General features: G+C 30.8%; 2 protein-coding genes across 5 annotated transcripts in view; both read right to left on the bottom strand.

The window, feature by feature from the left end:
- LOC130802419 (ribulose-1,5 bisphosphate carboxylase/oxygenase large subunit N-methyltransferase, chloroplastic) overlaps positions 1-1,566 on the bottom strand; it is a 26,381-nt gene extending 24,815 nt beyond the window's left edge. For 3 of the 4 annotated variants that reach the window (XM_057666431.1, XM_057666432.1, XM_057666433.1), the window contains exons 1-2: positions 1,306-1,544; positions 1,088-1,197 (exon numbers count right to left, since the gene is read on the bottom strand). In XM_057666431.1, coding sequence (XP_057522414.1) covers positions 1,088-1,197; positions 1,306-1,422 — 227 coding nt within the window. In that variant the 5' untranslated portion in view covers positions 1,423-1,544. Of the gene's footprint in view, positions 1-1,087; positions 1,198-1,305 lie in introns of all 4 variants that reach the window. The other variant, XM_057666430.1, reaches the window with a different exon arrangement.
- Positions 1,567-8,648: 7,082 nt separating this feature from the next.
- Positions 8,649-9,727, bottom strand: LOC130802616 (protein FAR1-RELATED SEQUENCE 5-like). The gene is made up of 2 exons (XM_057666622.1): positions 9,375-9,727; positions 8,649-9,201 (listed from the first exon to the last, which is right to left on the bottom strand). The coding sequence occupies exons 1-2, from the start codon at positions 9,725-9,727 to the stop codon at positions 8,649-8,651; spliced, it is 906 nt and encodes a 301-aa protein (XP_057522605.1).
- Between the last annotated feature and the right edge of the window lie 2,026 nt (positions 9,728-11,753).

Here is an 11,753-nt window from a genome sequence, read left to right as displayed (position 1 = left end):
ACAAGAACAAATAAATTGAAGTGAGGTAACATTTCCAAGGTGGATCACTAAGCAACCTACATACAATACTACAAATATTTCACAATATAAGAGGAACAACAATATACTCCACCATTAGCAAGTAGTCGTCACTTTTGTGTTTGAATGTACCAAAAGTTGTCACGTTCAAAATCATAATTGATTAGCCCAATGCGTGTTGGGATGGTTTATCCCACATCGACAAATTAAAGATAGTGTGCACACTTTATAAACTATTGGAAACCTTCTTCCCATAGCCATATAGTTTTGGGATGTTATATATCTTCTTGGCTTATGAAGTGTGTACACCTCGTGTTTCCTCATTAATATGCTGGCATTCACAATAAGTCCAGCCTAATTTAACAATGCGCACCTTCTAATTCTTTAGTTGAATGATGATTAGAGTGAGGGAGTAATTAATTCATAACAAATGATCTTGGCATATCCTTAATCATGAACCATGAGGGATTAGGGATAAAATAAATCGTCACTTTAATCTCCCATCTTCCGATAACCCTTTCTTTATCCTTTTATCTAAGGCAGCTAAGTCTACAAATTCATAGTTACTTTGTTGAATTTTTTGTTCTTTCTATATTACCCCTCGGTCCCTTTTGTTTTGCTACAAATTTTGATATTACTATCTTTCTTTTTCGGTTATGGTCTCAGATTCTCTCTACTATTTGCATTCACAAACTCATTTTCTCTCTTCACGTCATTTAGAAGCTCGTGCTCTCTTTTCATCTCATCCACCTATTTTTCCATCAACTATTTTTTTAGTCAAGTCCACAAAAAACACTCACCAAAGCCAGTTAGGTATAAACTAAAGAAAACACCGACTCTTGTTTAAATTTCTACACTCATCCAAAACCACCACCTCATCTTCCAAATAAGTTTAACAAGAAGAATTCAAAAACAAAATAACGAATACACATTTTATCTCGTTTAAAAGATGATTGATTCAGATAAATGTCCACCATTGTGAACTCGAAGTTGACAATAACATCAAATTAGAAGTAAAAGCATAAAAGTGTACACTAAAAAATCAGCAATGGATAGAAAAGTAAAGAACCTTCCATAATCAGAGTTTCCGATTGCAAGCAGCGAAGAAATGCGAACCCCGGCCTTGTTCTCCAACCATGGTAAAAAATCATCGCAATCCTCGTCTCTACACTTGGAAACCTTCAAGTATCCAAATAAAGTTCCCGAAAAAGTAAACAAAAGCAGGTTTACAATTGGAAAATGGAAGTAAAATTTCAGAAAACGAAGAGGGAGAGTAGATTGAAGAACCTTACACCTCTGAGGAGGAATGCAGTAACGAATTTTGAGCAGAAGATGATGAGAGAGAGTGAGAATTGAACGTGGGAAATAGGAGAAATTGACCGCACGTACACTTGCACAAGGCATTGTATGCTAAACTACTTTGCTGTAGGGGCGACGATGGAGTTCTAACTTCATATACACTGTTTGCGTCAAACGGGCCGTGGTTTTCACGTTGGCGACGATAGAGCGGAGTCAAATACTCAAAGACGGTTTCAAAAAACAAAAATCAATCCTTAAACTTCACATCTTTGTATTATATGCTACCTTTTTTTATTAAAATTACTAAAATATTCTTAAATTTATTTTTAATTATAAAATCAATCATTATTATTACTAAACTAAATTTATTAATAATAATTTAATTAAAATAAAAAATATTAATTTTAAAAAGAAAATAATTTCTTTAAATTTCAAAATAAACCTAATTACACGTTTTGTGTTGAAATTTGATACGTAATCACTCTTTTGGTCGAAACTTTTGATAGGAAAATCATATTACTGCAATATTTGCGGTATTAGAACCTAGACTTTAATATCTTTCCAATGATAGATTATATGCCCAAATTCGATAACCGAGCGAGAAATGACGATCGTTTAAAGTTTGTTTGTGCTGAAATTTGATACATGTTCAATTTTTTGGCAATAAGGTTTTATAGAAAAATCGTGTTAATGCAAGGTTTACAGCATTAGAAACTAGACTTCAAGAGCTTTCCAACGACGTATTATATGTCCGAATCTGACAATAGAGAGAGAAATTTGTTGTGAGTCACTTTCCTTGAAAGACCTTTTATTGGATGCACACAAAAGAAAATAAATTAATTTGCTGGAAAAAAACACGTTTGGATCTTCTTATGTTATTGCTGGTTATAATTTGTTTCTATTTTTAATTTTCTTCATCAATCTCAATAAATTTACGCAATTTTCTTTTATAATTCTTGCTTTATTTCTTCAATTGTTTTTTTTTCAATCAACATTAGCAGGTAATGTTTATTTTGTTTATTTTTGAATACTTTTAGTGTTTTATCATAATGGTTGATATAGATGTTTGTAAAGTGTTTAGGTTTTTATATGGGTTCATGTAGGTGTTTACAATAAATATGAGTTTTTGGTATAGAACGTAGATGTATATGGTATATGAAGTAGAAGTTTATGGAATATGAAGTAGGTGTTTATGGTATGTAAAGTAGGTGTTTATGGTATGTAAAGTAGGTGTTTATGATTTTTACAATAGTGTTTATAGTGTGAGAAGTTGTTGTTTATGATAGATGAAGTAAATATTTATGGTATGTGTCGTAGTTATTTTTAATAAGTGAAGTAGGTGTTAGATTATGTAAAATAGAGGTTTGTAATAGGTGCAATTTGTGTTTATAGTATGTGAAGTAGGAATTTTTAGTGTGTAAAGTTGATGTTTTTGATATTTAAAGTAAGTGTAAAGATACGTGAACTAGGGGGTTTTGGATATTTAAAGTAAACGCTTATGGTATGAGAAGTAGGTGTTTATGATATGTGAACTGTGAATTAAGGAGATTTTAGTATGTGAAGTAGGTGTTTAATGAAGTTGGGTTTTAGTATGTAAAGTAGGTGTTTTTAGTATGTAAATTAAGTATGTATTTAAGATATTTGGAGTGGATGTTTATGACATGTGAAGTAGTGCATCTGAATATGCAAAGTAGGTGTTTAATATATGTAAAGTAGGGGTTTATGGTATATGTAATAGAACCTTTTAGTGTGTGAAGTAGGGTTTTATGTTATGTAAAGTAAGTGTTTATTTATCATATGCAAAGTAGTTGTTTATGGAATACAAAGTAGGTGTTTATGATATGTGAACTAGCTTTTTAAGATATGCGAATTAAGGGTTTTTAGTATGTGAAGTAGGTATGTATGATATGTAAAATAAGGGTGTTTAGAAAGTGAATTAGGTGCCTATGATATTTAAAGTAGGTGTTAGGGATATGTGAAGTTGAGATTTTTAATATGTGAAGTTGGTGTTTAATATATGTAAAGTAGGGTTGTATAGTTAGTGTGGTAAGAGTTTTTAGTATTTAAATGCAATATAGATGTTTATGGAATACAAAGTCGGTGTTTATGATATTAGAAGTAGGTGTTTAGGATATATATATATAAAGCAAATTTTTTAATATGTGAAGCAGGTGTAATATATGTGAAGTAGGGGCTTATAATATGTATAGTAAGGGTTTTAGTATGTGAGGTAGAGTTTTATATTACATAAAATAAGACAAAATATTTACTAGAGTTATTTTCAAATATAGTAACCATTAATAAACATTAATAAAAATATTCAACAACAATCGAGAATATTATATATGCATTTGAATTATTTAGAGATATTGGAGATAGTTGTTTTACAGTGAATGAAAAAACTATTTTCTAAAAAGGGTGCAACTATAAGTTTTTTACTTTAATGTTAAAATGGGTTGGGCTTCTTGTGAGAGGCGTCTCTGAAAAAACCGTCTCTCACAAGCATTGCTGAGAAAAAATATATGTAGTTTGGTATATGATTTTTTAAGTTGAATTTTATCTTATTTGTTGGTCAAAATGTCAAATTGAATTTTGGTTTATGGCTTTTTGGCCAATAAATAGTGTTTAAGTCAAAATTGAAAAAGTTAGTTTGTTTGCTTTTTGATTCTATTGGCTTTTGACTTGATCCCTCACTTTTTCTCTAATAGATATATAACAATCAATATCTACTTTTATCAAATATCTCCTTAAATAATTAACATCTAACAAAAATAGTCAATATTTTCAACTGATCAAACAAACCAACTAAAATAACAGTCAATAGTCATTTCCAAACACTCCTAAGACAAATTTCCAATGGCAAATCTAGCCTTTTATGAGTGGGTGAAAAAAAAGTTAAAATAAAGTAAACTTCAACGTCAATTTAGTATTTACTTTTTATTTTTAAAAAAAATTTACTCCCTCCTATACACACATTAAATGTAAATTGAACAATAAAATCCCAAGATAACCCTTATCTCCTCTATAAGTAATTTCAACCATTACATTCGATTAAGTAATTTCCATAATTGCTATATTTGAGTCAATAATTGATGTATATTAGTTTAAAATTGAAGTCATATCCTTTTTTTTTGGTAATAATTGATAGTGATAAGTTTGAAACTTATAGTTATAAGTATTGTTTTCTATTGTGTTATTAGTGTCTCCTTTTAGTTTTAATAATTGATGCTCTTAATATTTAAAAGGAAATTGATAAGCTCAAACATTTTTATGGTAATTCTTTGTTTTTGTGTAACTTAATTTATGTAAATGATGATGTATATACATTTTTTTTCGTTGGATTTTTTTTTTCAAGGTTGAGAAGGAAATAAAAACAAATTGTAAGGTTTAAAGTTTTTTGGAATTGAATGGTACTAAAGTTGTTCTATCTAAAGGTCAAATAGATTCTATCAGAGAGATTAGGTTTGGTGGTATGTTAGATATTAATATTACTAAATATCCTCTGGGGATTTTAACATATATTGCTTCAAATTTTGATCCTAATGGTTGGGTTCAACGTATTACTAATGAAAGAACTGAGAGGGAGTATTATATTACTGTTGTTGATGTTAATGATATTTTTAGCTTACCTATTAATCCTCGCAAATTAATAAGGACGTCATTTAACAACAAGGAATTACTAATGATGTAGCGGAAAATTTTGGGGGCTAGTGATGATGATGAGTTGAAAACACATATGTTATTGTATAGGTTTAAGGACTATTCTGATGGGGGTGAAGTGTTTAAGCAGTTTTTTGTGCTTTATGCTTGTTCGACAATCTTGGCTCTATTGTCGGAGCATAAGATTAGATATAATTTACTTCCTGTTGTAAAGGATGTAAATTCTATTCCTACTTTCATTGGTGTCATTACACCTTATCAATTCTTGCTTCTTCGATTGCACACATTCTAAAACCTAGCTCAATGCATTCCACTATAAATGGTTGTGTTCTTGTACTTCTGGTGGCTTATTGTTACCGATTAGTATTCAAGGGGCAAAGGTTTCTGAAGACACTGCCACTGGTTAAGAATATTTCTGATCAAATGCTCAAAATTAGGTTCAATGAGGAGAGGGAGGCTGGTTTTGGGAATGGTATGATTCAGGTAGATGGATTCCCTATTTGTGAGGTACAGACATAATTTGTTGCCGAGGAAAAGTTTTATAGTGCTGCTGACGAGGGTGATTGTGAAGTTGTTGGTGAAGACTTGCATGCGGATGCTGGTGAGGGCTGTATGAATGTAGATGGGAATGATTTTTTGAAGTTCAAAATTTCAGATGGTGTCAAGAAGAATGCTGACATCAAAACAATGACTGAAGATGTGAGTTCGTTATTTTATTCTTTATTTGTTTATTTTTTTATTTGTTTTCCATTTGACCAATTTAAGCATCTAACTGCTGGGTTTATAATCAAAATTGAAATTCAGTTTTATTCAACTGCATTTACATTTTCACAACTGAGTTTGTTTAGTTGTTAATTGTTGGTTTTTAATTTATAAGTGATGGTTTTATGTCAAAAATTTATATGTTTTTAAATTGATTGTATTAACTTTTACTTTCATAAATTTTATGTCTTAATATCTGAAAGGTTTCATATAAAATATTAATTGTTTTCTTTTGTGTGAAGATCTTAAACATTGATGTAATTGTTTTCTTTTTAACAGTCAGTTCAAGAGGCTTGTTTGTTGCTGAAAAGCGACATTGATGTTGTGGTGCACACCTGTATGGAGAGGTTGGGTGAAGCCACACAAAAGACCATTGAAGATGAGGGTGTTTTGTCTGTTACACAACAAATTTTTGAAGATAATGATTGGTTGTCTTCAGTTGATGCAGTTGTAGAACAACTACTTCAAAAAACAAATTGATCAAAAAATGTGGATGGTGATGCTACTGCTAGGCAGTCTACTCCTATCCAATCTCAAGAAAAGCCTGATATAACAAACATTCCACCGGCTTTGAAAGAATGTTGTTCTATCAAACCTGGGGCCATGCGGTGTTGACGTCCCGTATGTGTCTGAGTTCATGATTACAAAAAAGAAATTTTTAAAGATTTGCATTCATTAGAGAAGGAGGTTATGGATTATTGTTTCCTAGAGAAAACAATGGATAAGTTGTGAGTTCTCTGAACCATAATTTATTCATTATCGTGTTTTTACTTGTTTTATTACATTCTTTTGTTTAAATTTTTTTTTTTTGTGTTTTGCTATTTCAGTGAAGATATATTTTCATTTTGATTTTTATGCTTTATCACGTGATTAAGCATTCACTCTAAAAAATAATGAAAAGACTTCGTCGGTAGTTTTTGATTGTTGGGCAGTTTATTTGAACATGATTGAAAGAAATCGGGAGTTGGTTGTGCCTGATAAAGAATTAAAAGCATTTTAATTCATATCCCAACATTATGTAAGTGTGTAATACCTTTTTAGCAGCTTTGTTTGTTTTTATGTACATAGTATTTATTTTTTTTTTGTTTTCATGTAATAGCGTGCTTTGGAAATGCTAATGTCTGAAAGGACGATGAGAAGATGAATGACTTGAAGGTTGAGCTTGTTGATGCCGGAGAAAATCATGTTAATTTGATTAAGGCAAATGCTGACATAAAAAAGATAAACATGGTATGTTACATTTGATTTTTATTTGATATTGTTTGAATTGACTTGTATAATTGCATAATTGTTAGATATAAGAGAATATTTGATTTTATTTTAGATTGTCTTTCTTAGAATTGACATATTTAACTTGATTATTGAGGCATATTACAGAATATTTGTATTGATATATTTTTTTCAAATTATTATCTTATGTGCCTCAATAATGATATTGTATCAGTCAATTTTATGAAAAAGAATCCAATATACTTATTGAATAAGATATTCATAGAATTGATGATTTAAATGTGTTACTGTTGTGTGTAATATTGTTGTTTTTTTCTAGTTTTCGTTCCTATTACTCTTGTTGAACAACAACACCACATGCTGGTTGTTGTTGATACTCAACACAAAATTATTCACTATTTACACAATATAAATAGGAGGAACGATTACAAAGATGCTGCAATGCTATATAAGTTTGTTGTGGGATGTTTTTCTAATTTTCTTGATGCATTTGAGCATTCATGCGCTCATGAAGTACTGATTTACAATCTTAGCATTGTTAAATTGCCTTGGACTGTAATGAATCTAATGACTATGGTGTTTACGTTGCGTTTTTTATGGAGTAATTTATGGGTGATAAAAACTTTGGCCCTCTTCATTCATCTGAGGATAGGCTAAAGTATAAGGGATTTATTTGTAGCAGATTAGTCTTATCTGATGTAAACAAGAATAGGGAAGAAGTACTGAAGAAAATCGATGCTTTCAATAAAGTAAAAGAATCTAAATTTCCACTCATTATGTTGAAAGGAAGTTAAAAGCAGTTGAGAAACAAAAGAAGGAGGAAGAAGAAAATATTAAGCATTTGATTGAGCTTAAGAAGAAGGTAGACGAGGAAGACAAAACAAAAAAGACGAGCAGGATCAAATTGGTTCCTGTGAAGATAACAAAAAAGAAACAATGAATGATTTATTTTGGGTTTGTGGTTTAATTTGGTGTAGTAGTTGGTTCAACAAACAATTTATTTTGCTTTCAGTTTGTTGGTTTGATGTTGTCTTATTCTATAGTTTGATGCCACTTTTGTGTTTGTAAATAAGTTAGCATTATTCTATGACTTATTTTGAACAATTACATCTCATTATGGGGCATTCCAACTGATATATAACCTAATAAGTATGATATTTTAAGTCTAATTTTTGATGTGGTTATTATTATATAAGTGATTGAATTTTATATAATTACCGTTAATATAAAGATTATTTGTAATTGATGGATTTTAGGTAAATATTGATGTTGTTAAATGGTAAACATTTTTGATGATGTTATAATTTTTTGCTATTCGTAATTGACATGATTTAGTTAAAAATTATTGTGTTTTAAAGAGAAATAGATTTATGGTGTTATGGCTATGTTTACTACAAATTGACATACATTAAGCAATAATTTACGTTTGTAAATGATAAATTGATCAAGTTTTTGTTATGATATTCTTTCTATAAAAATTGACACACCTTAGAGAAAAATTGATGTGTTTAAATGTTAAACAGAAACTTATTAATGAATGATTTTTTATACGTATTAATTCAAAGAATACGATATACAAATTGTATATGTTTCACAAAGCATAAAATGTATCAAATTATATATTTGTTTCTTCTTTTTGTTGCTGAGTCTTTTTGAGTTGAAGACTTAGATCCTCTCTTCTATGATGTCTTAAAATGTCCTTGCAATCTCTTCTTTCTTCCCTTTGTGACCGTTCTTTCTGGGTCTCTTACCTGTGTTGTTACTTGTAATGTTGTTATTGCTTCTAATGTTTCTATTGCAGCTTTAATTTCATTACGAGCCCTCTTAATGATTTTGCCTACTTCATCACTTGTTGTATTGTACAGTGCTTCTACCACCTTTCTTACTTCTTCATTGCTATGTGACTTTAACACAAGATTGTAAAACTTACGCCCCATGCTTTGTCTCCACGTAAGTGTAGATTTTCTAGGGGGTTCCAAGCCTGTAGGTGGACATTGATTACCATAAAGTGTATCCCAAATATCCTTCTTAGCATTCTTTGTCCATATTGCAAGAATGTATATATCTAGTATTGTTTGCACAGAATGCAAGTGTAGTACGCGTAAACAATGACAACATAACCATCCATTCGATTCAAACTTCTTAAATGTACAGTCAAAATGTATAGTATCATTGTATTTGGTGTATTGAACTTCACGCATGTTGATATCAGTATATCCATCAAACCAGACTCTGTTATTACAATTTAAAATTCATTTAAGATTAAAATTGAAGTTGTTAATACTGAAACTAATATATTTATGCAAAAAAGTATAAGTATTGACATATATTTATTAAAGTAATAATAAAATTGAATATTATAATAAATGAATTGAATAAGTTAACAATAATACTTTTATAAAAACATACTTGTACATCTTTTATCTCCCATGTCGACAACCTGTTCAATTGAAGATGAGATAGCCATCTTGAACTCCTGTTCAAATTCTGTGAATAAAATTGTTGTGTACACCTTTGACGCATGTCGTAATAAACCAGTAAGTCTAAATGCAGACGTTGGGGTTGTTGTTGTGCAGTAAAACTCTAATGCTATCTCCCTTTCTCTCCATCTTTCAATAGTTTTTTGAAATATTTTGAAGAATTGATAGAGACTTGTGCTTTTCAGTTCTTCGAATCCAATTGCATTATTTGTGGATTCACTTCGTTGTGAAGATGATATTCCAGCTGAAAAGAAGTCTTCACTTAAGTAGTGCACCATTTCTCTCTTAGGTTGTACAGTCAAACCATTTGTAGTAAGCTTGATTCCTTTTTATTTTGAATTTATCAACCATGTTTTCCCAACATTCCTGGAATTCAGTTGGATTGCTACACCCCATTAAGCATTTGTTAAAAGCATCTTTGAAGTTTGCATCTGACTTCAATGCTCCATAGTGTTGAAACTGCATTTTTCAATATGTGCCATAAGCATAGCCTATGCCTTAAGAAAGGATAGACCTCCAATAAATATTGAACTGTAAGTGTTAAAAGGCAAATTGCAATTGATAACGTTTAAGTTAAATATTGTAAGACAATAAATACCTCTTCTACTGCTCTTGCAATTGTTGCGTCTTGGTCTGTGAAAATTGATACAAGATTTTTTTCCTTCCATTGCTTCTTAAAATTGCTCAAGTACCCAAACAAATGATTCAACTTTCTCATCTGCTTTGAACGCACATCCAAGCATTGTTGTGTTCCAATGGTTATTTATTCCAACTAGCGGTGCACATATCAAGTTGTATTTGTTTGTGCAATATGTTGTATCAAAAATGAAAACATCCCCATAAATTATGAAATCTTCCTTCATTAAAGAATCGCACCAAAAGAGTGTCACAAGCTTTGCATCATCATCAAGTTTCATATTCCAAAAGAAACCATTGTCTTTATGTGCCAACATAATCAATTGCCTGATAACAATTTGAGCGTCCTCACCCTCAATTTCCTTCATTCTCAATTTGTTCACATAGTTTAGATGGTCTCTTAAAGTATACCCTAAACACTCAGTCCCTCTAGCATGCTTCACCAAATATCTGTACGCTATAGTAGGCCTTACTTGTGCATCTTCAAAACCTTCACGGCCCGTTTGGTTGATGGTAATAAAGTAATGGGAATGAAATGTTGTAATGGCAATAGTAATAAAGGAATGGATATAAGAATTGGTAATGAAGATTCTTTTGTTTGGTGTGCATGACTAAAGAATGGTAATGAAAAGATAATATTCTATTGATTGCATTTGGTTGTTAGTAATAAAAAATGGTAATGACTCTTAGTTTCATTATTGTATATTTGTATCTAAAAGCATTATTGTATCTAATGATTCTTTTTTTAATAATAATATTTTTGTGGATAATTACAAAAATTACCTTTTTTTCTTCATTATTTTTTTTGGACAATTGCATCGACTTGCAATTACAAATAATAATATTTTCTTCATGCATTCTTTACACTGCAAATGCTTGACAATTACAAACAAGTTTCAATTAAGTAGCCATAGTAGTACTCTTCAACCGAGAAAATTAGCTAGTGTTTAGGCATAAAAATTACGATAAAAAGTCCATTCCTCTAGTGACTACCAAGTTCATACTTTTTTAAAACACACCTACATTTTCACCAACATAGAAAGTATAACCTAAAGTTCAACCATTTTACATTATAATATTTTTAAAATCTATCAACACTATCATTTTAGCAAAGATTTGACGAAGATAACTTTGGGCTCATCCGGCACACTGTAGATTATCTCCACCTTCTTGTCATCTAAGCTAATAATTGTGGTAGCTTCGACAACTTCTATTAGTGTCAGTTCTTGCAAATTACTCAATACTCCAAAAAGGTTAGTTCTCTTCTCAGCTATCTCCACATCTTGTAAAAATGATTTCTTCATATCCATCGTGATTGAAGTAGACTCCTTTTCAACATCAATCAGAGTTGTCAATGCAATGTAGTGGCCAGCCCACTAAGCTCTTCATTTTCAATTTGCCTTCTTCTCTTACGATCTCGTCGGCCACTTGATTGCCCAATCGCTCGAGTTGAGCTAATAGCATCATTATTCTTTTCAGCCTCATTCTTATCACCTTCTTCATCGTCTCCGGGCCCCTTGACCATACTTCCACCGGCATGATCCTTGGCGTAAATCTCACAAAGCTTGTCATAAAGAGGAAACAATTTACAACATAGAGCAACAGCTCCATGTTTTCCCTGGAGCATATCTTATAACTATATATCAACCAAATGAAAGAAACAAAACT

Source organism: Amaranthus tricolor, chromosome 16, assembly GCF_026212465.1.
Source record: "Amaranthus tricolor cultivar Red isolate AtriRed21 chromosome 16, ASM2621246v1, whole genome shotgun sequence".
In the NCBI taxonomy this organism is placed as follows: Eukaryota; Viridiplantae; Streptophyta; class Magnoliopsida; order Caryophyllales; family Amaranthaceae; genus Amaranthus; species Amaranthus tricolor.
This window is presented reverse-complemented; position numbering and strand designations above follow the sequence as displayed.

Coding starts and splice junctions, on each gene's coding strand:
- LOC130802616 (XM_057666622.1), bottom strand. CDS start 9,727: ATGGTGCACTACTTAAGTGAAGACTTCTTTTCAGCTGGAATATCATCT. Junction 9,202..9,374: donor GATAAAAGATGTACAAGTAT/GTTTTTATAAAA, acceptor TTGTAATAACAG/AGTCTGGTTTGATGGATATA.